The sequence below is a fragment of the Aspergillus steynii genome (assembly GCF_002849105.1).
Source record: "Aspergillus steynii IBT 23096 chromosome Unknown P170scaffold_11, whole genome shotgun sequence".
NCBI classification, from domain to species: domain Eukaryota; kingdom Fungi; phylum Ascomycota; class Eurotiomycetes; order Eurotiales; family Aspergillaceae; genus Aspergillus; species Aspergillus steynii.
This window is the reverse complement of record NW_020194408.1, coordinates 508,959-536,014: the sequence shown is the minus strand read 5'-3', so window position 1 is coordinate 536,014 and position 27,056 is coordinate 508,959. Positions and strand designations below refer to the sequence as shown.

At 53.9% G+C, this 27,056-nt stretch overlaps 8 protein-coding genes across 8 annotated transcripts; 3 read left to right on the top strand and 5 right to left on the bottom strand.

Moving 5' to 3' along the window:
- Positions 1–514: 514 nt before the first annotated feature.
- On the top strand, positions 515–8,472 carry P170DRAFT_394675 (putative THO complex component (Rlr1)). The gene is made up of 3 exons (XM_024846066.1): positions 515–552; positions 667–5,674; positions 5,754–8,472. Exons 2-3 carry the CDS (start codon positions 744–746, stop codon positions 8,140–8,142), a joined length of 7,320 nt encoding a protein of 2,439 aa, XP_024698518.1. The 5' UTR covers positions 515–552; positions 667–743; the 3' UTR covers positions 8,143–8,472.
- Positions 8,473–9,523: 1,051 nt separating this feature from the next.
- P170DRAFT_370082 (beta-glucosidase H) lies at positions 9,524–12,176 on the top strand (the record flags this gene model as incomplete). The annotated part of the gene is made up of 3 exons (XM_024844940.1): positions 9,524–9,593; positions 9,677–10,283; positions 10,334–12,176. The coding sequence occupies 3 exons, from the start codon at positions 9,524–9,526 to the stop codon at positions 12,174–12,176; spliced, it is 2,520 nt and encodes an 839-aa protein (XP_024698517.1).
- A 505-nt stretch (positions 12,177–12,681) lies between these two features.
- P170DRAFT_514483 (uncharacterized protein) lies at positions 12,682–13,741 on the top strand (the record flags this gene model as incomplete). Its single annotated transcript, XM_024855210.1, has 3 exons — positions 12,682–12,697; positions 12,764–13,156; positions 13,231–13,741. 3 exons carry the CDS (start codon positions 12,682–12,684, stop codon positions 13,644–13,646), a joined length of 825 nt encoding a protein of 274 aa, XP_024698516.1. The 3' UTR covers positions 13,647–13,741.
- Positions 13,742–15,173: 1,432 nt separating this feature from the next.
- On the bottom strand, positions 15,174–16,833 carry P170DRAFT_74300 (uncharacterized protein). The gene has a single exon (XM_024855362.1). It carries the CDS (start codon positions 16,747–16,749, stop codon positions 15,457–15,459), a length of 1,293 nt encoding a protein of 430 aa, XP_024698515.1. The 5' UTR covers positions 16,750–16,833; the 3' UTR covers positions 15,174–15,456.
- Positions 16,834–17,282: 449 nt separating this feature from the next.
- On the bottom strand, positions 17,283–18,875 carry P170DRAFT_486025 (FAD-dependent oxidoreductase; the record flags this gene model as incomplete). The annotated part of the gene is made up of 2 exons (XM_024853927.1): positions 17,283–18,478; positions 18,782–18,875. The coding sequence occupies 2 exons, from the start codon at positions 18,873–18,875 to the stop codon at positions 17,283–17,285; spliced, it is 1,290 nt and encodes a 429-aa protein (XP_024698514.1).
- A 544-nt stretch (positions 18,876–19,419) lies between these two features.
- Positions 19,420–21,134, bottom strand: P170DRAFT_74171 (uncharacterized protein). Its single transcript, XM_024855361.1, has 2 exons — positions 20,805–21,134; positions 19,420–20,748 (listed from the first exon to the last, which is right to left on the bottom strand). The coding sequence occupies exons 1-2, from the start codon at positions 20,877–20,879 to the stop codon at positions 19,522–19,524; spliced, it is 1,302 nt and encodes a 433-aa protein (XP_024698513.1). The 5' UTR covers positions 20,880–21,134; the 3' UTR covers positions 19,420–19,521.
- Positions 21,135–22,934: 1,800 nt separating this feature from the next.
- On the bottom strand, positions 22,935–25,116 carry met2 (homoserine O-acetyltransferase). Its single transcript, XM_024850374.1, has 3 exons — positions 24,957–25,116; positions 24,502–24,892; positions 22,935–24,454 (listed from the first exon to the last, which is right to left on the bottom strand). The coding sequence occupies exons 1-3, from the start codon at positions 24,991–24,993 to the stop codon at positions 23,404–23,406; spliced, it is 1,479 nt and encodes a 492-aa protein (XP_024698512.1). The 5' UTR covers positions 24,994–25,116; the 3' UTR covers positions 22,935–23,403.
- P170DRAFT_441669 (NAD(P)/FAD-dependent oxidoreductase) lies at positions 25,042–26,992 on the bottom strand. The gene is made up of 4 exons (XM_024850373.1): positions 26,662–26,992; positions 26,317–26,606; positions 25,679–26,252; positions 25,042–25,629 (listed from the first exon to the last, which is right to left on the bottom strand). Exons 1-4 carry the CDS (start codon positions 26,918–26,920, stop codon positions 25,373–25,375), a joined length of 1,380 nt encoding a protein of 459 aa, XP_024698511.1. The 5' UTR covers positions 26,921–26,992; the 3' UTR covers positions 25,042–25,372.
- Between the last annotated feature and the right edge of the window lie 64 nt (positions 26,993–27,056).

The window sequence follows — 27,056 nt, the reverse complement described above, 5'->3', positions numbered from 1 at the left end:
CCGACAGGGTTGCCGAATGCCGATTGTCTCATATTGGGAGAACTGAGGCAATCTTATGAATGTAACGAGCAAGTATATTGCTGTATTATGCAATGTTAAAAGGATTAACTTATTTCCTCCAAGGAAAATAGCAGTGTGCTAGTTGTAGTCCCAAGTTGGCGGAGCTGCTTTGTAGTTATTCTGCTATATATAGTTGGTGTAGATGTAGATATTTATGTAGCAGAAGTATGTCGGAGCAGCAGGATATTGACGCTTCAGTTGTATTCACATGATAAATGAACTCTATTCATTTACAGTATATTATTCTCCTATTTAACCTATTCAAGAGAATACACTTATTCATTGTCAATACCATCCGTGCCAAGATTGGGATTCCTGAAAAGGAAGGCACCGACAAAGGTTAGCGCGGCGGAACCGACAAACGGAATAAGCGCGACACGCGCCCGGCGGTCTTCAATATCATCATCGGGTTTATCCTTTGTTCATCCAGCGATTCTTCAACTCCACCCGCAGTCCCCTTTGTCTCCCGACTGCATGAAGTTTCTACAGAATGTTGGTCCCTGTCCTTTCTCCTCTACCCGTCTACCAGCTTTGCCCTTTTGATTGATTCATTGCGCCCTGAACAAATCCGAAAGACTAACAAACGGCAACCCTCCCAAACTTTAGACCCGCCTCATGAATCGCATTCTGTCGGAAACCTTTCCCCGTTCTGCCTGAGCCCCGAAGCTGTAGCCAATCCTGTCATGGCTCCGGGTGTCAGTGGAAAGAGGAAAAGAGGTGATAGATCTTGGTCTGGCGACTCCAACGAGACCCAGCGACCTTCTCCTCATCGACCAGGAAATCTCAACATGGCGCAACATAATCACGGCTCCCAGCCCTCGCAGCCTCGCGATCACCCCGAAACGCGCGGAAGGGGGCGAAGGCAATCCGGCCGAGGAGGACGGAATAACCACGGTCGCAGAGCCAGCAATGATACCCAGAATACAGCTGGCAGCCGTAGGGACGCTGCCATGTCCCCTCCCGCCACTACTATTTCACCGGCGAACAATGCCGCGGAACAAAGCCAGGCCAACGGTGTCTCGTCCACCGTAAATCAGTCTTCGCAACCCCCGTCCCCGGCGCCGACGCCGTCCCAACCTCCGTCTCAGATGCAAACACCGGCTCCCTCACAATCTCTCGTCTCTCCTATCACCCCTATCCATCACCCTCCCGCGCCGCCGCCGCAGCCGTACGCCTTTGAATACGTGACCGACTCTCACATCGAGCATTGGGTTTCCACTGGTGAGCGGAAGTTCGTGGACGATGGAGTGCAGGCAAGGAAGGAGCAGGATATTCCGAAGCTGGCGTTGATCTACCAGGAGCTAATCCGAAGCGCTTTCTACGGACGCGTGACACCACCGGAGGCAGGCGCTGCTATCCAGGATATTATCGAAAAAGATGCTGCGGCTGGCGAAGAGGTCGACATGGAGGCAGAGGGCCAACTGGAAGAGGATTTCGACCCCCGCTCTCTCTTTCTGGACACCCTATCCATCATGACGGATTCCGACACGTCGAACCCTGCTCTGAGGCCGTTGGTCTTCTCCACCGGCATTAGCTCCGCTCTGATGCGTCTCCAGCTCGACACTCCCCTTCTCCAGTCTCTCGGTCTCGTTCGTGAAACGTTCACCCGCATGGGCATTCGTAAGCAGACCAACCTCCTTTACCGACAGTCGAACTACAATCTCCTGCGCGAAGAATCCGAGGGGTATTCGAAACTTCTCACAGAACTTTTTACAACCAGCAACAATGAACCTCCATCCAGCGAGGTCGTGGAGGATACCTTCGAGAAAGTCAAGGCTATGATCGGTGCGTTCGATATGGATGTGGGACGTGTCCTCGACGTAACTCTGGACGTATTCGCGGCTGTACTTGTGAAGCAATACCGCTTTTTCGTCAAGCTGCTGCGCGCCAGTTCTTGGTGGCCCAAGGAAAATGCCTTCGGCACCAGTGAAGCCAACCGTGACTCGGGGCTTCCGAATTGGGCTTTCCCGGGGTCCTCAGGATGGGCCACGACGGAGGAGGAACGGGCGGAGGCCGTGCAGCTCAATGAACAGCGCGATCAGGCCTTCTGGACGAGAGTGAGGGAGATCGGAATTCGCGCTTTCTTTGAAATCGGTCGCCGGCCTGTTTCCGAAGAGGAACTACGACAAATCCTTCCGGAGTCCAACAGTCTTTCGGAGGAGGAAATCGACACGCGGAAATGGATCGAGGCGACAGGAACCTCGCCACCCCAAGGAAGCCGTGTCGCAGCCCAGCTTCTCGGGTTCAAGCTCCGCTTTTACTCGTCCAGAGCGCGCTCCAAGGTCGACGTCCTTCCCGACAACCTCATCTACCTGGCCGCATTGTTGATCAAGGTTGGCTTTATCTCGCTGCGCGACTTGTACCCCCACCTGTGGAGACCCGACGACTCCATGGACGTCCTGAAAGAAGAAAAGTTGAAGGAGAAGGCGGAGCGAGAAAGAGCAGCACGACCGGGCGGCGGTTTCAATGCACTGATGATGGCCGGTGCACTTTCAGACGACACGTTACCGACTCCGCGTCTGCGAGAATCCGAGACACCGTCAGCGACCCCCGGCAAGGACCAAGATGCGGACAAGTCGGCTGGCAAAGCAGAAGAAAGCGACCTTCCGGAGCCATCCGACCAGAAGGTGCTGCTTTTGAAGAGCTTGCTCACCATTGGGGCGCTTCCCGAGTCTCTTTTCATCCTCAGCAAATTCCCCTGGCTTATGGACGTCTATCCCGAACTTCCCGAGTATATCCACCGAATCCTTCACCAATGCTTGGGCAAAGTCTATGCCGCTTCGTGCCCGTCACCGCTTCCAGATGAGGTCCGGGAACCCAAGCAAATACCGGGACAGGACCAGAGTGGAGGAGCAAAGGGCCAGCTTCGCTTGATCCAAGCCCCTCCGAGACGGGTGCTGCGATGGGCCCAGCTGGACAAAGAAGATACGAACGACGGAACCGACTATCGATTCTATTGGGATGATTGGGCCGATAATATTCCAATCTGCCACTCTGTCGACGACGTCTTTGCGCTCTGCTCGTCCTTCCTCAATCTGTCCGGGCATAAGATCGGACATGACCCGACCTTACTGACAAAGCTGGCTAGAATTGGCAAGTACAGCATGACTCAGGACGACTCGGCAGACAATGCATCTCGCTGGCGAGATCTGTGCAAACGCCTCTTGCTTCCGGCAATCAGCTTGACCAAAGCCAACCCCGGTGTGGTCAACGAAGTCTTTGATCTTATTAGCTTCTTCCCGAGGGATACACGGTACAACATGTACGCGGAATGGTATTCGGGCCAGACGTCTCGGCTGCCGGATATCAAATCAGCCGTTGATCAGGCGAAAGCAGAAACCAAAGATGTCCTGAAGAGGCTCAGCAAGACGAACACTCGACCCATGGCTCGTGCCTTGGCCAAGATCGCATGCGCCAATCCCGCAATCGTCATCCACACTGCCATCAGCCAGATCGAGTCGTACGAGAACCTGATCGTCGTTGTTGTGGAGTGCGCGCGTTACTTCACTAACCTCGGATATGACGTCTTGACCTGGGCTCTCATCAGCTCTCTCGGCCACAAAGGACGGAGCCGACTGCAGGAGAGCGGATTGCTCACAAGCCGCTGGCTCAATGCGTTGGCCAATTTCGCGGGGAAAACGTTTAAACGGTATTCGATGATAGACCCCACTCCTCTGCTGCAATATGTTGTCGAGCAACTTCGGCATAACAACTCGACGGACTTGATCGTGCTGGAGCAACTTATCAGCTCCATGGCGGGTATCGTTACGGACACCAGCTTTAACGATGCGCAGATCCAGGCCATGGCGGGTGGCGAGGTCCTCCAGGGCCAGACTATTCTCCAGTTGTTGGACCAGCGCCACGAGTCCAAGACCACGGCAAAGCGCCTGATGAAAGCCCTCACCGTCTCCAAGCTTGCTGGTCAACTTCTCATTGCCATCGCCCAGGAACGCTGGACATGCGTGTTCCGCGAGTCCGAAGGCGACTCCGAGCTGAAGTTGCTGGGGAACGTTTTCGACGAGATCCATCGTGTTCTGGCTCAGTATCTGGACCTGCTTCGCAGCAACCTGACCGTCGAGGAGTTTGATTCCTTCGTTCCCGATCTCGCCTCTCTTATCAGTGAATACGGCGTGCAGCCTGAAATTGCATTCTGGATTCGCCGACCAAGCATCGCTCGCAAGATTGCAGACACGGAGAAGCTTACGCTGGAGGATGATGCGGCCACCCCTAAGGAGAGTAGTCAAGAGAAACTTTCTGTTAAGGCTGAGGCCGACAAGATGGACATTGGCGATGAAGGAGAGGCCGAGGCGGCAGAGCCCGCACAAGAGGGTGAGAATTCGATGGACGTCGAGAAGGAGGAGGTAGAAAAGACGGACGATGACGATACGGTTATTCCCGTTGAGCAGACCCCGGTGGTCGCTGAACCTCCCCCATTGAATCCTGTCATCCAGGACCTCCAGGACCAGGTCAAATCGGCATTGCCTTCTGAGGCCTGGGAAACCGTCGGTCTTTCTTTCTACACGACGTTCTGGCAACTGTCTCTCTACGATGTGCACATCCCTCAGAAAGCATACGAGGACGAGATCGAACGGCAGAAAAAGAAGGTCATCAGCATCAGCAGCGACCGCATGGACATCAGTGTTGCTGGCACCCAGAAAAAGGAGGCCCAGAAGAAGCTAATCACCCAACTTCAGGAGCGGATACTGGAGGAGAACAAGGCCCACCTGAAGTCATACGGTCAGACAAGGACGAAATTGCAGAAGGAGAAGGACCATTGGTTTATTCACCTGAAAAGAACGAAGGAGGATTATGACAATCTGCACGTGGCACTCCTCGAACAGTGCTTCTTGCCGCGCATGCTGGTCTCCTCGCTCGACGCATTCTACTGCTTTAAGATGTTGAAATTCCTTCACTCCTCTGGGCCGTCGAATTTCCGCACGGTCGGTATTTTGGATCACCTCTTCAGTGAGCCGAGGCTGAATGCTCTGATCTTCTTGTGTACATCGAGGGAAGCTGACAATCTTGGCCGCTTCCTCAACGAAGTCCTCCGCGATCTTGCCCGCTGGCATGCGGACAGATCAGTGTACGAGAAAGAGGCTTTTGGAACCAAGAAAGATCTGCCCGGATTCGCCATGAAAGTAAATGCTGAGGGGTCGATCACCGGCTTTTTGGATTATGAAGATTTCCGTCGGCTCATGTACAAGTGGCACCGTTACTTGGCCATGACGTTCAAGACTTGTTTCAATGGGGGCGAATACATGCAAATTCGGAATGGTATCAGTGTGCTGAAGGCGATTGTGCAGCACTTCCCGGCCGTGAATTGGATCGGCCGTGATATGCTGAACAGTGTGACGAACCTGAGCCAGAACGATGAGCGAGACGATGTCAAGATCCCTGCCGCTTCCTTGATCGGTGATCTCAACCGGCGAGAGAAGAAGTGGATGCTCCCGCAAGCCTTCCACATGTCAGCAGCACCACAAGCAAAGGGCAATGCGTCAAAGACGGAAGGCACTGCCACTGAGAAGGGTGGGAAGCCCGGTGCGTCGCGCCCACAATCTACGACTCCTTCATTAAACGCGTCGGCAGCCGAGTTCAAACCCCCAGCCACCAACGAGTAAGTCAAGCAAGCGCAACATTCAATGATTCACCCGGCCAAGGCCCATTTCAGTATCTGATTGCGATTCCATTTATAGATCCCAAAACGAAGCACCCACCAGCGCCGAAGTAGAGGACGGTGAGATCGAGGACGCCAAGATGACCGATGCTGCGGCGACAAAGGACGCCGAAAACGCAGATGACTCCCAGAAACAGCCGGAGAAGGCTGGTACCACCCCAAGTCAGGGCGATTCAACTGCTGCAGCAGGCCCGTCAAATGGCGAATGGCAAACGCCAGCGAGCCAAGAAGGTGCTGCCACAACAACTTCCGCAGAGAAAGCTGCTGGCTCAACTTTGACGGCCGACAATCGCAACGACACGGGGCCCGCCTCACGTCCGCGTGCGCCATCGGCCGAGTCTCGTGGAACACCCAGAGGCCTTGAGCACAATAGACCTTCGAGTATACCCAAACGTCCTGATGTGGACCGCATCTCCTCCAGCAACCAGACCCCGCGTTCACAGACACATACGCCATCTCGCAACCACCGAGAGGAGACCAAACTGCCGCCGCGTCCCGATCTCTTGGATGAACGACGCGATAGAAATGCGGACTTCCGAGGGGGTAGATTCGGTAGCGACCATGACTACAATCGTTCCTTCGATCAGCCTGTGGGCGACGGTAGGAACTATGGTCGCCTGGAGCGGGACTATCCCCGAGGACCGATGGAGGAACCGTTCCGTGCGCATCCCTACCGTGAAGGCCGCCCTTCATTAGGTCAGGAGTGGCATGACCGTCCTGGGCGTCTGCGTGCTTCTGAAGCACGATCTGGCCCGCCTACGCACCCCGATCGTGTTGATATGATACACGAGCATGCTGACCCGAGCTTTCGACGCGGTGACCCATCACGACCAGAGAAAGATGATCGACGAACATTGCCGCCGGCCAGAACATCACCTCAGCGGGTCGAACTTCCCAACCGTCCCGAGCGTTTCCCTGCCGATGACCGTCGATCGCTCAACTACCCCCCGACTCAATCACGACACGAGGATTTGCCTACCGGACCGCGCAGTGACCGACATGGGCGAGCTCCTCTGGACGGTGCAGATTTACGAGAGCCTGCCGGCCCTGACCTCAACCATGGACGGCTTCGCCAACCTGATGCCCCTGCAGACATTCCCCTAGGACCAAGGGGAAGGAATACCCCTAGCCGTGGTGGACGAAACGCGCCCAACATGACTCACCCTTCCCCTTCTGCGAGTGGTCATCCGGCCGAACGTCAACCACCCACTGGCCCCGGTCGACAGGGCATGCGTGGTGGTCCCGACCAAAACGCCTCTGCGGGAAGGTCATCACCAGGTGTCGAGAAGTTAGAGGCTACTGGAATGCACCCGGATCGACTCAAAGCTTTCCAACAGCAGCCGCAAGAAGGCGGTGCTTACACTGGGTCTCCGCGCACCCACCAATCCCAGCCGCCGGTTGTACCTCCCTCTGGTCCCCGCGGCGCACTGGGACCTCCCTCCGGACCGTCGTCTCTTCCTCGCGGTCCAGCCCCCGGGTCAGGATTTGGTGGAGAGCGAGGGCGAGGCGACAAACGGTTTGCTGGCATTAACAACATGCTACAACAGTCTGGCGGGCCGTCGGACCGTGGAGGCTCTGGTCCCCCAATTCGTGGCCGAGGAGCCAACCGTCAAGCGAATGCGTCTCCTCAGACTAGTCGACAACTTACTCCCGTTGGTGCAACTGATGACGGTGGACGGTCTAGCTCGTTCCAAAATAAGCCTGACCTTTTGGCTAATCGACCATCTGCTACGCACGTCGACGACGACAGCTCTCACCGGAGCCGGCGAGGTGAGCCTACCGAGGAAGGCTCGGAATCTCGACGATCCGGACGCTATTCTACAGGCGGTGGCGGTCATTCCCACGATCGTGGAGACCGCGAAAACAGAGACCGCGAAAGAGAGAGGGATCGCCGGGGAGGAGGTGACGAAGAGGGAACCCGTGGCAGCAGCCGGCGGGAAGAATACAGGGACCGGAATCGAGACTACGAGCGCGAACGCAGTCGGCGAAGTGACGCCCCGGGAGCGGGTGGCTCTCGCGAAGAACGATACGAGTCGCGAGAGGTTGCCCGACGAGGAGCCGGGTCGCGCGAGGACAACCGTCGACGGCGAGACCGGGATGAAGGCGCCGCTGAACAGGGCAGCCAGGAACATGAAGGACGCCTTCGGCCTCCGTCGTTTGGCGGCCAAGCTGCCCCGGCCTCGTCTGGCGGAAATCCCGAAGAAGATCGCCGCTGGGGCGGACGAGAGCGGAGCAGCCGTGATCGTCCACGAGACCGTGACTATCACCGCGAGGGTGGTAGCGGAGGAGGAGGGCCTCATCGCAAGCGTGGACGACCCGGCGGCGACGAAGGCAACCACGGCGATGGAGGTGGCCGTGGCGGCATGCGAATGGGAGGTGAAAACAAGCGACCTCGCCGTGGTGCTTGAGTGTTTTCTTATTCGATTTGATTTTCCCAGTGAAGCTTGTATGATGAGTTATGTCGTCCTTGTGGTGTGTCTTTCTCTTTACTTGACTCAGCCTTCTTTTCTTTGTGTTTTCCTTTCTTCTCTTACTACATTATGCATCTATTGGACGGTGTTTTTGCATTTTCCATTTCAATACCTTTCTAGACTCTTTTCTTTTTGGCGGAGTCAATCTGTATTCTCTTTTTCTCTTTTTTCATTCTTGGGCGGGACCGGAGCATGGGTGGAGAGTCCAGGATGTACTTGAGGGTTGAGCTGTAGAATTTGTCGAAGCATAGTAATGGTGAATGTGACCTGCAATGGATCAGCGTAAAGATATGTATCAATCGACTGACAGAATCCAAAGGATGTACATTCTGCTGTCTAAATCATAGAATGTTGTCGGCACGAGATCCCCGAAGCCCTACTGACCATGTGACCGGCGGCCTTACGGAGCAGGCAGAGTCTTAGTCTCAGACGGAATCCCATCCACTTTTCTCTTTTCCTCCTTCAATCATCGTCAGTCTCTGGATCCATCCGGCATTCATCATTCCTATGGAGTCAATCAAGGCACGCCGGTCCGATACTCCGCCTGTTCCCCCACTCGCCGCATCGCCAAGCAGTCGGTTAATCTTCGGACTTTCCTCCGTGTCGCTTTCATCGTGCCTTGACTGGCCGGGCTGATTCCCTTCAGGCTTAGTCCAACTACCCACACTAGTGATGGGGGTTTATCTGCCGTCCCCCATTCCGTCTTGCTGCGTTTCGGATCTAGATCAAGATCCTTTGCATTTGACGGACTCACGGCCTTGACGGCGGGCGATGTCCCTACGCCTTCGAGTTTCACCTTCCCACCCGTCAGATCACCAGATGTTCTTTTGGTTTCTCCACCCCTGGGAGAATTTCGGGACGTTTAGACCGACGATCCAGTTTTCGATCCACCTGCCATTGATCATGGATCCAGCATGATGTTCCTTTGTGCGACGGAGCGGGGAGCCCGGGAAGAACGTTGCTGTATCTCCGGAGTACAGTTGGCATTATTGGAAATTGGAGATGTTTCCCAAAAGGTGAGATCACTGATTGACTGACCTTCCTTCTTCTTTTCTTTTACTTTTTTTTTTTATTTCTCGTCGAGGTATATCTACATGCATTGCCCCCCTCCACATTGATCTTTTCTAATCCCATTCCCTCTCCACATTACGTGCGATCCATCCCACTTTCCCCTTTGACCTCTCCGATTTTTGTGATTCTTTTTGTTTCCCATTTGCCTCCCCTCTTTCTTATCTTTGCTTTTGTTGGTTTTCTTGTCTTAACCTCGTCCGCTTCATCTGTAGTGCGGAGAAGCTGAGTCTTCGGTTTTCTGTTCACAATGCCCCGGTTAGATGTGGAGAAGACCATTGAGGAGCTTACCCTGGGGGAGAAGGTAGCTCTAGTTGCTGGTGAGTATCTCAGAAAGTTCTACCCCTGAATTCAATCCTAATAGATGGACTTGGTCTTTCTAACGACGCATATTTCTCGGCAGGTATTGACTTCTGGCATACGGCGACCGTCCCTCGTCTGAACATCCCCAGTCTGCGCATGTCCGATGGCCCCAATGGAGTGCGAGGAACGCGGTTCTTTAACGGTGTCCCGGCAGCTTGTTTCCCCTGTTCCACGGCACTGGGCGCCACCTGGGATATCGAGCTGCTGCAGGAAGTGGGGCGATTGATGGGCGAGGAGTCTATTGCCAAAGGATCCCACATTGTTCTAGGCCCCACCATCAACACCCAGCGATCGCCGCTCGGAGGCCGTGGTTTCGAGTCTTTTGCTGAGGACGGTGTGCTTTCGGGCATTTTGGCCGGCTACTACTGCAAGGGTATGCAGGAGAAGGGTGTTGCTGCTACCCTGAAGCACTTCGTCTGCAATGACCAAGAACATGAGCGTCTGGCCGTCGACAGTATCGTCACGCAGCGCGCGATGCGCGAGATCTATCTCCTGCCTTTCCAGCTGGCCCTGAGGATCTGTCAGAGCGCATGTGTCATGACGGCGTATAACAAGGTCAACGGCACGCATGTGAGTGAGAACAAGCAGATTATCACCGACATCCTCCGCAAGGAGTGGGGCTGGGATGGCCTCGTCATGAGTGACTGGTAAGTTTTGGAATCATTACCCGCCTATTTGGATATTAAAAGATTGGCAGGTTCGGAACATACAGTACCTCTGATGCTATCAATGCCGGTTTGGACTTGGAAATGCCGGGAAAGACACGCTGGCGTGGAACCGCCCTGGCCCATGCTGTATCATCCAACAAATCCTTCGAGTATGTTATGGATGAGCGAGTTCGTAACGTATTGAACTTGATCAACTTTGTCGAGCCCCTCGGCATCCCGGAAAATGCCCCGGAGAAGGCTCTCAACCGAGCCCAAGACCAGGCGCTCTTGCGACGTGCCGCCGCGGAATCAGTCGTCCTGATGAAGAATGATGAGAACATCCTGCCTTTGAACAAGGAGAAGTCGATCCTAGTCATCGGACCTAATGCAAAGCTTTCTGCTTACTGCGGTGGTGGTTCTGCCTCTTTGGATGCTTACTATACCGTGTCACCGTTTGAGGGCGTCTCGGCCAAGAGCAAGGGTGAGGTCCAGTACTCCCAGGGCGTTTACTCGCATAAGGAACTCCCTCTGCTTGGTCCCCTCCTGAAGACGGCCGATGGAAAGACCGGATTCGCATTCCGCGTGTTCAACGAGCCTCCCACCGAGGCCAAGCGAGAGCTTGTCGATGAGCTGCACCTGGTGTCCTCCAGCGGTTTCCTCATGGATTACATCAACCCTAAGATCAAGTCCATGACCTTCTACGTCGATATGGAGGGTCTCTTCACTCCCGAGGAGAGCGGAGTCTACGACTTCGGCGTGACCGTTGTGGGTACCGGTAAGCTTCTGATTGATGGCGAAGTGGTCGTCGACAACACCAAAAACCAGCGCCAGGGCTCCGCGTTCTTCGGCAACGCCACCGAGGAGAAGATCGGCAGCAAGGAGCTCAAGGCCGGCCAAACGTACAAGGTCCTGCTCCAGTTCGGCAGTGCGCCCACTTCTGATCTGGATACCCGCGGTGTCGTGGCGTTCGGCCCCGGAGGATTCCGCTTCGGAGCCAGCCGCCAAGTCGGCCAGGAGGAGCTGATTTCTAAGGCCGTCGCTCTCGCCTCCAAGGCGGACCAGGTTGTCGTGTTCGCCGGTCTGACCAGCGAATGGGAGACCGAAGGGTACGACCGTGACCACATGGACCTGCCCCCGGGCAGCGACGAGTTGATCTCGCGCGTGTTGGAGGCCAACCAGAACTCCGTAGTGGTCATCCAGAGCGGCACGCCGGTCACCATGCCCTGGGCCAAGCAGACCAAGGCCCTCCTCCAAGCCTGGTTCGGCGGAAACGAGTGCGGCAACGGTATTGCCGACGTGCTGTACGGCGACGTCAACCCCTCCGGCAAGCTCCCGCTCAGCTTCCCCGTCCGCCTGCAAGACAACCCCAGCTACCTCAACTTCCGCTCGGAGCGCGGCCGCGTGCTCTACGGCGAAGACATCTATGTCGGATACCGCTACTACGAGAAGGTCAACCTCCCGCCCCTCTTCCCCTTCGGCCACGGTCTCTCCTACACCACCTTCACCCGCTCCGACCTCACCCTGAAGACCAGCCCCGAGCAGCCCAAGCTCGCAGACAGCGGCGAGCCCATCATCGCCACCGTTACCGTCACCAACACGGGTAAGGTTGCCGGTGCTGAGATCGTGCAGCTGTGGGTGGCGCCGCCCCCGACGGGCGTCAACCGTCCCGTCCGTGAACTCAAGGGATTCACCAAGGTGGAGCTGAAGCCAGGCGAGCAGAAGAAGGTGGAGATCGTCGTGGAGAAGAAACTGGCCACGAGCTGGTGGGACGAGCAGCGCGAGAAATGGGCCTCCGAGAAGGGCACGTATGAGGTGCAGGTCACCGGTACCGGCGAGGGTGTGCTCAAGTCGTCTTTCACGGTCGAGAAGACTCGGTATTGGTTGGGATTGTAAACTGATCTTTCTGATGTGGACTGTTCGATTGATTATTTTGGCTGAATCCGTAGTATGACCAAGTGATGAGATATGCTTTTGAATGAATGGAATGTTTTGGTTCCTTTATATTATTATTGCAACTTTAAACTGAGGTTCCATGGTACTACTGACGGTTTACAGACAGCCGCGCGTGGTTTGTTCGCAAACCAAATGGCCTAGATGACTGGAGGCGTCCATTTTCCTCTCATTAACCTGTCACCCAGATGTCATTCTGATCTCATCACTTCCCATTCGTCTACCCTTTCTGGACACCCTCTATTGACCGGAATACATATTAAGGCATCTCTTAGTGCCAGCTGGAGCTTCTGAAGCTATTTATCTTTCTATCAACCCCTTCGGGGCCAAAAAGAAACCAGGCGCTCGCATTTTCCACTCAGCCAAAAAGGGCCAAGCCTCCCTGGAGATCTTAATTCTGGCTGTTCTCGACGACAACGAGCTGTGGTGAAGTCCCATACAAGTAAGCATGTCCGAAGAGGAACGTAGGTTGTCTTCCAAATCTGCAGTGTATCCTTGGCAAAAGGATGGTTAAAGCGACTCTAATACAGGCATCGGAGTCGTCCTTCTTGTGACAGCCCCAATCGGTAGCTCATTTCGGAATATCGTCCGAGCAGTCGGACGCGAACCACCATCCAGCCCTCCTGTTGCCTGGGAAAGCCGAGAAAACCGCGCCTTGCCGAATATTGAATCCCGGCTTAAGTTTATGACACACTATGCCCTGTGTGTCATCCCCAGCGAGATATGGGACCACCCGTCCTTGACCCTCCTCACCAAGTTCGCCCATGCAAAATTCTGGGACCATCCCGGAGATTCAACCAGTTCGACGGCTTCGAGAAGCAGCAGAAGTGGCAGTATTATAGAACGGAACGCAGACAGGACTTGGGAGAAGCCTTATATCCGAGCGATAGAAAGTGGACAGGAGATTGGTCGGACGAATATGTGTGATGAGGAGATCTCCAAAGGCATGTGCTGAGTTGAGCAAGCTATTTCAATTCATGGCTAACTCTTAGCGCAGTCTACCGGGGCCTTCGACGTGACTGGAGATACATGCCTGTTTATTGGAACTGCCACGACCTTGCAATCCGCCTAGCTTATCTCATTGTACCAGCGTCCAATGACGTAATGGGGTTTCTACGAGAGCTCATGAGAGGTTTGATGGAGGCCTACTTCAGGGAACGTGCCTTGGTTTGGCAGTCGACGAAGGTGGCTCTGGGCATATGGACTACAGGCGCTTTACGTACCCTTGATGCCACGCCATCGTTGACTGCCGTTGATACCGTCCTTTTTATGGCTGAATTGGGGGTGGGATACTATGTTTCAGAGGCCACGATGGCCAAATTGAGGACAAAGGAGATGTACATGCGTAAGCTGGAGGAACAATTTCCAAAGCTCAAGCCACTTCACTTTCACTGGAGAAGGTGGTCTTTCTAGAGTTATGTCTGCTTTCTGATAGGATTGGCTCTAAATTGTTCAACTATTGCCTCCAAGAAATCCGTTGCTTCAGTAAGAGAAGGGACTCTTTTGAGACGCCATTTATGATACATTCAATGGACCCTGGATGTTATCCCAAGGTGTTGTACTTTAGACCTTGCCTCTCTAAGTCAAATCCAGCCGAGAAATTTGTTGGGGCTATTAAGCTACATACAAGCGAGAGACAGTCCAAAGAACTGGTCTCTAAATACTGATCCTAAGCTTATAAAATAGAATGAGCCCATTCATAATCTAATTTATCACCCGTGACTTCTCTATATATTCAGTTACTAAACATGCAATATCTACATTACAGATAACCACCTAGCCCTAACACACTTCACCTTCTACACCAGCACCAGCACCCTTATCCAACAACATCCCCACCACAACCTTCCGCCCAGCAAACCTCGCAGCTCCCAACGCACTCCCAAAATACCCTCCCTGGGCATTCACATCCGCGCCCCTCTCCAACAACACCTGTACCACCCTCTGAAACCCACAGAACGACGCAGCCTGCAGCGCCGTCCCATACAGCCCACCCCTCACATCGATATCCGCCCCTTTATCAAGCAGCTTCTCCACTACCGAGTAATACCCGCGAGACGCCGCCGCCTGCAGCGCACTGCTATACCCGCCCCCCTGCGCGTTGGCATCCGCGCCATGCTCGAGAAGGACCTGCACCGCGGCGTCGTGACCATTTCGAGATGCGGCCTGTAGAGCGGTCTCGTATTCGCCGCCTCGGGCGTTGACGTCGGCTCCGTGGTCGAGGAGGATTTTTATCGCGGACTCGTGACCCCGGAATGAGGCTGCGTGCAGGGCGTTGCCGAGTTCTCCGTGTGCGGAGTTGATTAGGTCGGCTTTCTGGGTGTGGTTGGTGTCGTTAGGGCCTGGTTTTATGGCGTCTAGGATTCTGGGGAGGTTTAGGTATATGGGATGGGCTATTTCGTGCCCACTTCGGACGGGTTGTGTTGCGGTGTAGAGTCTTGCCCAGGCGTTGAAGGCGTCGCGTCGGTTTTGGAATAGTTCGAGGGCTAGGGTTTCGTGCTGGGAGTTGGGGTCTTGGGCTTTGTGGTAGTGCTGGAACCAGGATTCCGCGGCGTATGTGGCGAGTGGGAATTCTGAGAGGTCTGTGGTGGTGGTGGTGTCTATTTTGCTGAGGAGTTGAGAATCTAAGAGATAGACGAGACAGATCTGGCTGATCATTGCGTGTGCGGTCTCGCTGCGTAAAGAGTATATCGCTGCCTTTTGTTGTCTGATGCGCTCGGATTCGAGGTATTCCTGGACGGAGAAATGCGCGATGCGTATGGTTGTCTTTTCTGGTTCTCGGGCTGCGTCTGCGTCTGCGTCTGCGTCTGCGTCTGCGTCTGCGTCTGCGTCTGCGTCTGCGTCTGCTTCGGACACAATCTCGATCAAGCCGAGGCATATTTCGGAAATGCTCTCGATGTCTAGCAGTCGGTCGTCTGTGTCGAGGCGGAGTGTGTCTAGGTCGACTGCGTATCCGTGGATCAGCTCTGCTGCTGTGAGTGGTCGATTTGAAAAGCAGAGAAGGTTCAGGATTCGTCGCGCATCGTCAATGCAGCTTTCGTCGATGCTGCAGAGTATCCGCTCGTATGTCTCGTCTAGGCCTCGGGGTAGCGACTGGAGACACCTGTGAAGATGGCTTTTTGTTCGGGGACATCGCTGAAGGGCGTGGAATTGGCATTGCACATATCGGAAGCTTATATCATTTTAGCCAGGTGTCAGAAAAGAGGTTTCTTGTCGCGTGTGCTTACACCCCTTGGGCACGATGGTTCAGTGCTTGTTGGATATGGTCGTGATAACCTCGCCACCTCTGGAGATTTTTATTGGACTTCAGCTCAAAGGCGATGTAATTCTGGATATCCTCGTCAATTTCCTGATTTCGCAGAATAATCTCCTCGTCAGACAACGGACTAAAAGATCTTCGAATGTCGGGCTCATCGCGACTCGTGACTAACAAGTGCAGGCCCGCCAATCCCCATTGTCTCATTGTCTGCAGCACAGCTAAGATCCCCTCTCGCTTCTCATACCGAGGGCTCTCGTCTAATGCATCCAGCAGGATATACACATGCTCAAACCTCCGAGCCATGCGCTGAAGATACTCCATCAGTACTTCGGGTGGAGGTGTCCGCGACTGGTACGTTGAGTAGAGACTGGTAAGATCTGCCTGGCAGTCTTCGTGTTGTCCTGCTAGTTGCAACAATAGGGCCCGGATCATCCCTGACTCATCCTGCTTCGCTTCGTCGCTGAACGTAAAGTAGAAGAACGCAATCCCCACGCCTATATGATGGTGTCTTTGAAAAAAAGTCTCCTGGATCGCGGTGGAACAGAGAACCGACTTGCCACACCCTGCGAACCCATTCAGCCACAGGAAAGAGTTCTCCTGCGCCAACCATGTCTGAAACGCATCTCCTCTCACAAACCACATCCCCGAGCCGGTATGGTGTTTGGTCCGCAGGCTGTTGTGATTCACCGTGGGATCAGGTGCCCTGAGCCACTGCCGAACGGTGGACGAGATCTGGTGTTCCTGGATATGTTCAACGAGCGACTTTAACTCCGTGAGATCGTCGTGGATGACCTTCTGATCGCCCAATTGCAAGATGTTAAGCGCTACCGCGACATTGTTTCGTATCTCGCTGATATCTTCGTCTAGTTTCTGCAGAGTGCTCTGCCGAAATGGATGCGCTGCCCGACGACCGGCTAGTTTAACAGTCTCCTTGAATCCGTCGAGTCCGCTGGTAACAGCTCGGTCATACTTCTTCCCTTCCTCCTGGAGCTCGGTGATGATCTCTTCACAGTCCCAGATCGAGCGGTTAACAGACTGGACCAGGTCTTTTTCATCGGATTGGAATCTTCGAGTCTTTAGGGTGGTCTCTAGGGATTGAAGCATGGTGAGAAGGTTTTCGAGTTTATTTGCTGTGTGCGAGATATTCTTGTCCTGGCTTTTGTATGCCTGGTAGAATTTCAGCAGAGACTCGGAGATTTGGATGCCAAATGAGAGCAAACCCGTAACCCCAGTGGCTATGGAGAGTGGATCGGCCATAGTTAATAGGTGGGGTTTATGGTATGAGTTTGACCATTTATATATATCAAAAAGGTCTTCTTTGGATGTGTTTGAGGGAGTGGCTGGATGTAATGGTGTTGTCTTTCGCAGCCTCGTTGCGCCGGCGCCTACACCCCTCCACACGTGACTGGTGGATGGAATGAGTACGAATGGCAAAAATGTCTCTATAATCATATTTCAATATCCTTATGAGGAAGACAGCATCGAATTGATATTTGTTGACTTTGCGTCTCCATTGAGTGCGACGAAATTCGTAACTGCGACTCGTTCTCATGGTGGTCTAGGGTTAGCGTATTTGGGTGTAAATAGAAACAGAGAGATATGAGTAATTAATTATGGGCTATTGGACAGCTGAAACAGAAGAGAAAGGCAAATTAAGAGTATATACAGTTTCTCTGCTACTAGGTACATGGGAGAACACTCATATAGAGCAATCCCTCGGATATCCAGCGAGTGATGCTGGGCTCTGAAAGTACAGCCGTCTCTCCCTTTCTCTCTTCCACACCGTCTTTTTAAACAACATGAAGCTCTTTCATACTCATCGTCTGCTCCTCAGCCCGTTTCAAATAATCCTTCTTAAGAAGATTCCCCAATATCGGCGTATAATCAAAGATCCAATCCCTCAGCTTCGCCAGTGGCCATGGCAACCAATGAAACATCTTCCCACTAAACCGCGCAAACTCCATATTATGATTCACATAACCCACGCGCTGCTTCTCGAAGATCTCAAACCCCGCATTCACCGCGGCTCCATCACGCAGATCCACGCCGTCCAGGGCTCGCGCCAGAAAATACCCATCTTCAATCGCCATGCCTAACCCGTACGCAGCGTACGGTGATACAGGGTGGATAGCGTCACCAATGCACATAACCCGCCCTGTGGACCACTTCTTCATGGATGGCCGGTTGAATATCTCCCATCTGTACACCTGCGTGTCGAAGTTCGTGGCTTCTAGGAGCCGAGGGAGCGGTTGTGTCCAGTCCTTGAGGATATTGGATAGATACGCTCGAGGGTCTTCCGGGACGGGCTTGTCTTCCCACGAGGCTTCCACAATCCACCATTCGAACCCGGGCTTGCCTTCATGGAGCATGGGAAAATAACTAGCTTGGTACTGCCAGTCATGGGAGATGACGCCGTAGTTCTCCGGGATGTCGGGGATGTGATCGCACCAGGCGAGCCAGACACGCACTCCGGCGTGGAAAAGTTTCGGGTCGCCGAAGGCTTGTCGTGAAACGCCTGATCGTATCCCATCGGCGCCGATCAGGATATCAGCTGTGACCGTTTCCCCATTGAAGAACCGCACTTCAATCCCCTCTTGGTCTGGGAGCTCGGAATACGAGGTGAATTGGTGGTCAGTGTTGATGACGCCTGGCGGGAGAAGGTCGAGCATTTTCTTGAACACAGACGAGCGGAGAACGCCGTATTGCCAGCCCTTGATTCCCATACATCGCTCGACCTCTTTGTTGAAGGCAAGCTCGACGCGCTCGACGCCACTTTTGTTCTGGAACGAGGTCACCGTGTAGGAGCCCATGTGCTGCATTTCCATGCCGTATGATCGTAGGATTGCCATCACGGGGATGTTGAGGAGGACTGCGCCTCCGATTGGTTTGCATTCGGATTGTCGTTCGAAGACCCGGACGTCGTAGCCCCGTTGGATGAATGCTAGGGCTGTGGAAATGGCGGCAGGGCCTCCACCGGCGATGGCCACTCTTTTGCCGGGTCACCAGTTCGGTTGGGGCATTTCTCTTAGTTTTATTGATAGGAGGGAAAGAATGGAAGGTAATGTCAGAGAGAGGATAGGGCCTAGTATAAGTCATCCTGCTGAGGGAAGATACTAAGACAAGAAGCGAGAGGTTATGTTATATAGTACCTCGATGTGGAGCCGAAAGATCAACACTGAAGGAATTCGGAGCTTGAAGACATCCGCTTAGTCATGGCCTGCTTAGTAGACTATTTCACTCTCGTTATAGTATCAGTTCAGATTAGAGAGCCTGTTTTATTGAGCAGTACACAAGTGTTGCCCAAATGGAAAAGGTGCCTGATTGTGGACAGCCAAGCCGCTTCCTGTAGCAGAGTAGTGATTCACTTGGTTCTCAAGCGACATTGTCAAAGCACATGCGTGGCTCCATGCTTCCACTTCGTCTGTTTATGATGGGGGTGTCCGGGGATGGAGATGGAAAGTGATCAGATAGCCAGGAGCAGTGTACAGAGTTGAAGATCTTCGGAAAGATCAAGGAGAATTAAAGTTAAGGGTAAAGGCCGGGGCGGGACGACATTAGCGCGAGTAAGCGTCTTAGGGGTCACAGGGAACTACCGATGCAGTATAATGGAGAAAAGGTGGGTGCCTGTATTTGAGATCCACATCTCCTAAAAACCAGGTCGGACTGCCGACTATGAAGAGGACATTGATAAATAGTATGAAGTCCCCACGAATGTTTAGAAATACAGGACAAGTATTGCAATTCATAATCAGCACAGCTAACTAACTCTAATACAGAAACATGGGTCGTAGAAAGTAAAAGGTATAAAACAAGGCTCGTGGACATCTCATCACCCCGACATTAGTCTTTGGTATCTGCTTCGGTAGATGTTGAGATGGAAATCTCTTTTAAGCGGCGTAAACCGCGGGATTCATGGATCACATATAGTATCCAAGCGATGCGGACCCTAAACTAGTCATTTATGACTGTTAAAGTCTTGCCAAATGTACAAGAGCGTTGAGGCAACTGAAGAACCAGTCCCCAAGCAGCCTAGACAGCCTGCGCGCGCCGCTTCCCAAAGAGAGTGGCGATCTTCTGGAAAAAGCCCGGCGTTGCGGTCTTGTCCGATTGGGGCTCGTCGAACCGGCTTCTCCATTTAGACAATGTTCCTCTCGTCTTGGAGGACCAGGCGGAGTGTAGTCGAGATTGTGGTCGTTGGGAAGATGTGTCCGGTCTCTTGGACTCGATGGGCCGAGCCGCCGGGTGGACTGGGTCAACGTCCCGTCCTGCTTTCATCTTCGCCATGACCGCTTGCTGGAGGTGCATATTGCGCTGAGATTCTTCTTCAGCGCTCATCACGTGCATGTTTCCGTTGGTGTCTATGATGATGCCGGCTTGATGCTCGGTGTCCTTGACGGCGGTGGTGCCGAGACCAATGACCGGTGGGTGGTCTGCCTGAGTGGTGCACGAGGTCGTGGACTGGGACCAGCGGCTTGGTTGAAAGTCTGATGCTCTGCCATCAGGGGAGGAGAGGTTCAGTAGCGTCTCTGGGGAAGAGAAACTAGCCACGCCGGTTGCCATGAGCGTGGCGTCGGGGTTGAGGAACACTTCCATGTCATCTGATCCGTCCGCTGTGGTATCAAGAGAAGGCGATTGGCTTTCGTCGGCGAGGAAATTCTTCGTGTCCTGGTCTGGTGGCTGAGGGTGGCCGATGGTGGCCACCCCGGCCAAGGATTCCATCTCCGGCTGTTTGGGACTGCTGACGGACGGGAAGCTGCTTCTTCTCTCCGTGGATTTCGTATCAAGTGGCGCGGAACACGATGTAGCACATCTTTCCTGGTTGACGGCGGTGTTTACCTTCGCCCCTAAATCAGACGGTTTGTCAGACTGCGAAGACTGCAGCACGCGCATTGTCTGCCGGCTGGGCTGCTGTGTTAACCCGACGCCAGAATCATGGATTCCTGCCAGAGCAGCTGCCTCCGGGCCGACATTAGGTTTTGTATATTGAGACTCAATCTGCGGTTTTGTCGCAGAAAGTCCCTCTTCCGATGTGACTGTGCTTTTCTCCAGCCGCGAGTTCATGGACTTGGTGGCCCGCGAGGGCACCCCTTGTCCAACTCGATGTACGAGCAGCAGGCAGGAATCGCGGATTTCTGCCTCCACCTTACGAGAGATCGTTTGGCGATCGACCACTGAAGACGGCCTGAAGATATCAGGGGTATCAACAAAGTCATAGTACCGGGTCGGCCCTTCTGGCAGTCGTGTGAAAGTGGGTTTCTAAACCTGTTAGTCCTCATGGGCCAGACCACCGGTGAGATCGCGTATCTTCTTACCTGTGAATGAAAGAGAAACGACAAGGATGTCCCCTTCTTCAAAGTCGAGGACTTCTTGGAAAGAAGCAGCTCCATGACGTCGGACGGAGCCACTGGAAAGGATGAAGTGAGGGTGTGAAAAATTCAGGGAAGACTTCCAAATTGGAACAGCGATCAGTGGAAATTTCCACGAGATCTCTGTCGACTGGCCAACTTCAGGTATGCTTCTGGTATATGCTGGTCTCAGACAAACAGCGCAACCCAATTGAGAATTTCCAGCTGTCAGGAAACCAGTTCCAACAGCCGAGTTACAATGAGAGACGAAAAGAGGGAAGACAGAAAAATGTGGGTTGTTTTGACTGTCAAAGCTTGAGGTGTCCGGAGCAATGGACTGGAATGTGGGGGAGGCTTGGATCGAGAATGACGAAAAATGAGCGAGACAAAAACAAGAAAATCAACCGAGAGAACGACAGGACTTGGCCAGTGACGAAGGAGGCATTCAAAAGGCAAAAGGACGAGCGTCAATTGGGAGTCCCATGCAACAGACGCATCCCCCAGGGGCGGACGAGATTCCCGCTCGTATCGTAAGGAGAGGAAGAGAGAGACGATGAGATGCAGCCGTGGCGGCACAGTGGAGAGCGAAGGAGGAAATCACACCGTCACTGCATGGAGAGAGAGGAGAGAGTGGAGTCAAACGAGTGACGGCGTTGGAGCAGAGTGGACAGGGGCGCGAATGGCAGCAGAACAGGAAAAAGAAAAGAAAAGCGGATGTTTGGAAGAAGAAAAGAAAAGTCACACGGCGTCACGGGATACAGCGATTATTGACGGCTGGAACGTCCAGGCACCGGAGACTTTGCTGCTTTTCTTTTCCTGCACTGGACCGCTGCCGGGATGCTGGAGAGAGAAGGGGAAAGACAGAGAGAATCGGATTACCGTTTCCAGTCCCCAGAAAGCCGTTCGTGGGAAAGATAATCGGGGATCCACCGGCCAGAGCAAGCCTCGTTCTCCATAGTTGCAGGTCGGCTGATCCCAACCAGCTGCAGGACGAGGACTGTACCACCTTCAGGCAAGACTCCCTGCTCACGTTGTCCGATTTGAAACCCGGGCCATGCTCTCCTTCGCGGCTGTTACAGCCTCCCATCTGTGCTTTGGCCCGGAGTCCCCAAATGTCTGACTTGATCGCAAGGGCTGTCAGAGCGAACAGGGGGTGAATCAAGGGATGAGTGAGCGTGGTTGGCGGAGTGATGCCCGAAGTGATAGATCACAGATCGGCCTGATCCCTCCATTGCCTGCCTTGTCTAGCCGCTCTAGCGTCCCATCCGCCCAGCGTCTCGTATGAAAGAGAAAAGGGTTAATTAACTCCCTGCTTTCCGGGGTAATGGCTTAGGGCTTCAGCCATGCGGGGGATAAACGATCGGCCGAGTAAGGGCGCCTTCGACGTCATCAGCGCTGCTCCGATCAGAAGATCAGAAGACCAGAAGACCGTAAGAGCTCTTTCGAAGCCCAAGCGGTCGCACCAGGCGCGTGATATCATCTCGAGCCCACCGGGCCAGAAGAACCAGGAACGACGCCGAAGAACGGTGAAATCAAGGCTTTAATCTCCTCCCGTGTTACATCGACAATCAATGCAGCCACGCTGCATATGAATTCCAGTCTGGAACCCGCTTCTGACCTCTCCGAGAGGACCGCTTTCCTGCATCTCTGCTCTCCTCGCTGGTTGGACGTCTTTCATTATTTGCGCGCGAGATTCATGCAGGCGGGTTTAATAAACGCCCCCTCTTCTGGGACTTTTTCACTCCACAGAAAGTCTGTCCAAGATTGAGTCAAATCAAATCAGCAATCCAGCGTTGGTGCTCGGGGACAAGGACCGCCCTACCCAGCTGGGATGCTTCATGCATCGTCTGAACTCGGTTAAGCGTAGGCAAGGAAGGGCCTTGGTGGCGTTGCGCTCGTTGCTTTTTCCAACGGGATTTTGAAGCGACCCTCATTTACATCCACTCGAATGGCCGGCTCGATTGACGATGTAAGGTGGTCTAGAACCAGCCGATCCAATCCTCATCCTGTAATTTTCTAGGAGCTATGAATAGTAAATGGCGCTGGTCGGAAGATCAGCATATATCGTGCAATACATGCCACCAAAAAACAAGCTGCAAAAATTCCAATATCATGTCTTTTTCGATGCTACCGCTAACATCTATCTATACTGTTGAAGGAGGAAAAAAGATCATGTCTTTTTTAAAAGGTTGCCCACCACCCTCCTACGGACCTCTGGATGATAGAAGACCGCTTTTGTGAGGGCTTATCTGATGGAGAGCAGTTGGATGCTTCTTTTACAGCCTTACCGGTTGAATGAGGTGACGAGAGAGGCAGTTGGATGCACTTCTCTCTTGACTGGCTTAGAATAGTAAAATAACAAAGGTCTGCACCGCTACTTCCCCAATGGTTACTGATGCCGGCGGCGTCCCGGGGGAGGAGCCTGATGGCGCGGTCTCTCGTTTTCCGTTGGTCGCCGGGAGAGACGGCCCGAGGAGCCCCTGCGTGGAATCCGCAGAGCATCAGATCGTAGAAACAAGGCTGCAACGAATGCGCCAAGTGTTGGTCGTATCATCCCAGTCGGTGTTTACCAGGCGGTGATGTCTTCCACCTCGGCCTCGCCGAATGTGCTGCTCTTGGTTAGCGTGTTCACTCCGTCCACCGCTTCCACTCCGTCGGCCGGGGCCTTCGCCATGATGTCAGGCAAAACCTCCCGGAAAAATTCCAGGATGTAATGGTTGACCTGCTCAAACTGGAGAAGGAAGGCGTCATGACCCTCGGGACTTTCAATCCGCTTGAGGCGCGAATCAGGAATGCCCGCGGCAATCTCCTTCTGTTCCTCAAACGTGAAGAGTCCGTCACTTTCGATTCCCAATACCAGAACGGGTTGTTGAATCTGCGACAGCGCCTCCTTCACCGGGTCCGTCGAGGTGGGACTGGCCCTGTGTCTGGACACGTCGTGCGTGTCGAGCTTTCGGGTAACCGCGATGTAGCAGTTCGCATCGAATCGCTTGACGAACTTCTCGCCCTGGTACCGAAGGTACGACTGGGCCGAGAAGTAGGTCGGCGGCCGTCTCTGGCGCTTAGCATCCGTGTTGTTGTCGAGGGATTTGCTGTAAGTCTTAGTCCCCGAGAACTGCGGGTCCATGTACTGGATCTCGGTCGGCTGGGCTGCGGGCGTATTTTGTTCGCTCGGGGTGGTTCGGCCACTCTTGTGACCGTCGTTGTGGATGGCCCAGTGCTCATTGGGCGGGCTGGGCTGTCTCTCGGTGCCGTTGATGTTCTGCTTCTTGGAAGGATCCGGCACGTTGCGACCGAATCGGGACTCGAAAGAGTTACGACTGCGGTAGGTGAGAAGGGCCGACATCCGGGCGGCACCCAGACCGGTGATGGGAGGATCTTCCAGGTCATAGTAGCCATCCTCATACTTCGGGTCGCTGTAAATGCTCTGTCGCTGAGCCTCGCCCCAGCTAATGCACCATGCCGAATGGCGAGGCGACGTGGCGATAGGGACGATCGCGCGCACATAATCTTTGCCAAAGAAGGCATACTCAAGAGTCAACATGCCACCCATGGAGCCACCGACCACGGCGGCGATCTGGCGGATGCCCAGGTGATCCAAAACCATTTTGTGAATCCTATCCACGTTAGTTGTGTAATAACCGAGCTTGAAGAAAAAACATACTTCACATCATCCCGGACGGTGGTGAGAGGGAATTCCGGGCCATAGAGGCCGTTTTCGGGTTTCCCGTCCTTGTACGTCACGGCACTAGCGCTTCCGTACGGACTGCCCAAGCTGTTCAAGCAGATCACGAAGAAGCGAGACGTATCGAATGCCTGTCCGGGTCCTCCCAGCAGCGGACCCCACCAGTCTGCCACGTCCGCGCTGCCACTGAGAGCATGGCAGATGACTAAGGCATTGTCGCCCTCCGGGGACAATTTACCGCGCGTCGTGTACGCCACCGGGACATTGTGGAGGGTCACGCCGGATTCCAGGGTGAACGAGGGAACGACGACATAGCTCTGGTCGGTGATGAGACCCGAGTAAGGATTTTCAGGTTGCGAATCGATTCTCTCTACGGGATTTAGTAGCTGTCCATCTGGTATGCGGGGCATGAGACAAGGGGGTGGGATACTGACGGAGTTGCGCCGCAGCGCCGTTGGACTGAGAAGCCATTCGAGAAATTGGGAATTGAAGAATGAATCAATAATACAGAAAGAGAGAATACAAATCGAGGGAGGAAAAAAGGTGAGGAAAAGAGGACAATTTATTGCACTCCCATGACTCAGAGATTGAAAGAAAGAGGGAAACGGGAAAAGAGGCCAAGGCGGGTCGATGACGGCGGCTTTCCGGAGAAGCTGGAGGCGGTGACCCACCCGCCGCGGTGTCGTCATGAGAAGCCAATCATAATGCGCCGATGACGCCCGGAGTCTTAGATATTCCGAGCCGATGTCGGCGTGCCTGATTCTGCAGGCCGGCGTTTGCTTGTTGTGATTCCTCTTATTCTAGTTACTTTCGGCATATTTACGCTCAGGCTTCCAAGTACACAACCGCCTCAACTCCGAGGGTTCAGGATGTCTCCTCCCTCCGGTCCGTCCTGTGCCTTCTGAAGCCTCTCCGCGGTCGTCTTAAAAACCCGCGGAAGATGAACTTCCTCGTAGCTCTTCCCCGACTGAATCATCTCAGCCAGTCTCTTGGCGGACAGCAATACCACCGGCATGCCATGTCCATTAAACCCAGCGCAAATATACTGTCCCGTTCGACCAGGAACCTCGCCTACATGCGGGCTGCTGTCGGCGGAGTAGCCCATGACTGTTTCGTGTTAGTATGACTTGCTGCCGTGGATCGTGTCTGCACTTACTCCCCGTCCAAATCTCCTTCACATAGGCCCCGCTCTCCTCCCATCCCTTGAATGTCCGCTGCATGTAATCGTTGTAGTAGTCCTTGGTTGGCTTGATGAGCGTACTATCGTCGACCATGTTATACCACTCCTTCTTGTCGTGCTGGAACGTGTACCCAGCCCCTCCTACGACGATACTTCCATCTGGCCGGCTGATTAAGTAGCTATCGAACCCACCATCTGCGGTGTTGAGAATATATGAGTAGGGTAGGAATGGTGCCTCCTTGCCCTCGGGGACGGCGATATGGCAACAGATCCCCCGACACGGGATAATGCTTGCCGAGTATTCAGGCAGCAGGCCGGCTGTGTACGCGTTAGATGTATAGACCACTTTGGTGGCGCGGATCGATCCACGGGGTGTGTTGACAACGTGCCCGGCTTCATCCGACTCGACAGAGGTTACTGGTGTGTGCGTTTGCACGTTGATAGCTGGAGAATCGGCGATCTTGGAAAGCAGCCCCAGAATAAACTTGTACGGCCACAGCATGCCCGCTGTGTAGGACAGACAGGCCTTGGCTCCCTTGACGCCAGACACCTTTCTTTTCGTCAGCATATTGTTTCCCATGGTTATAATTTTGGACACTTCAGTTGTCACTTACCCCTTCGGCGTTCTTCTCCGACGTGTAATGGATATCGTCAACAAATCCGAGCCCATGGGATGCAAGTAGATCAACGGTGCTTTTCGCCTTCTTCCCCGCGGCATCGTTCCGATAGACATTCATATTCCGAGTGATGTTCAGATCGCAGTCAATACCCTCTTCGGCCAGAAGTTCCTTTAGCACCTTGATATGGTCGACTTCGAAATTGGCTACTTCGGCCGCGGCCTCCGCGCCGTGTCGCTCCAGATACGTCGGAATGTGTCCGTACAAATCCGGTCGGAGATGACCGCCTACATATCCTCATCAACAAGAGCTGAGCTGCGAACTAGTTCCATTAGAACTTACCATTCCGACCCGTTGCGCCGGCGCACACCTGCCGCGCCTCGAGGATGGTAATGGCAGGATACGACTGGTTACGCTCGCCGAGGAGCTTCGAAAGGTAGTATGCCAGAGTAACACCCGCATACCCAGCACCGATAATCACGATGTCGCTCTGTTGGGGCAGCTCAGGGGTCGTTCGCAGCTCATCTAGTTCGTGCAGTTCGGTGCGCCAAAACGGCCGTGTGGGGTTCTCGACCGGAAGTAGCGGACGTTGGGAGCTCATCTCGGGGAGTGAGATGGGCTGAAAAGTAGATTCAGCGATTCCTTTCATCGGGGTCAGGTCTCTGGATGGTTGGATGGTTGGTGCTCTATAAAATGGGGTTGGAGACGCCAGACCAGCACGACGTGGTGTTCTTGGC

What these genes read in the sequence shown, in the direction of transcription:
- P170DRAFT_394675 (XM_024846066.1), top strand. Translation starts at nt 744, where the DNA reads ATGGCTCCGGGTGTCAGTGGAAAGAGGAAAAGAGGTGATAGATCTTGG. An exon ending in AAACCCCCAGCCACCAACGA is followed by an intron (nt 5,675 to 5,753) that starts GTAAGTCAAGCA and finishes TTCCATTTATAG; the next exon opens with ATCCCAAAACGAAGCACCCA.
- P170DRAFT_74300 (XM_024855362.1), bottom strand. Translation starts at nt 16,749, where the DNA reads ATGGCCGATCCACTCTCCATAGCCACTGGGGTTACGGGTTTGCTCTCA.
- P170DRAFT_74171 (XM_024855361.1), bottom strand. Translation starts at nt 20,879, where the DNA reads ATGGAGCTGCTTCTTTCCAAGAAGTCCTCGACTTTGAAGAAGGGGACA. An exon ending in CGTTTCTCTTTCATTCACAG is followed by an intron (nt 20,749 to 20,804) that starts GTAAGAAGATAC and finishes TAACAGGTTTAG; the next exon opens with AAACCCACTTTCACACGACT.
- met2 (XM_024850374.1), bottom strand. Translation starts at nt 24,993, where the DNA reads ATGGCTTCTCAGTCCAACGGCGCTGCGGCGCAACTCC. An exon ending in CGGCGCTGCGGCGCAACTCC is followed by an intron (nt 24,893 to 24,956) that starts GTCAGTATCCCA and finishes TAAATCCCGTAG; the next exon opens with AGAGAATCGATTCGCAACCT. An exon ending in ACCGTCCGGGATGATGTGAA is followed by an intron (nt 24,455 to 24,501) that starts GTATGTTTTTTC and finishes TAACGTGGATAG; the next exon opens with GATTCACAAAATGGTTTTGG.
- P170DRAFT_441669 (XM_024850373.1), bottom strand. Translation starts at nt 26,920, where the DNA reads ATGAGCTCCCAACGTCCGCTACTTCCGGTCGAGAACCCCACACGGCCG. An exon ending in CGGCGCAACGGGTCGGAATG is followed by an intron (nt 26,607 to 26,661) that starts GTAAGTTCTAAT and finishes GAGGATATGTAG; the next exon opens with GCGGTCATCTCCGACCGGAT. An exon ending in CGGAGAAGAACGCCGAAGGG is followed by an intron (nt 26,253 to 26,316) that starts GTAAGTGACAAC and finishes ACGAAAAGAAAG; the next exon opens with GTGTCTGGCGTCAAGGGAGC.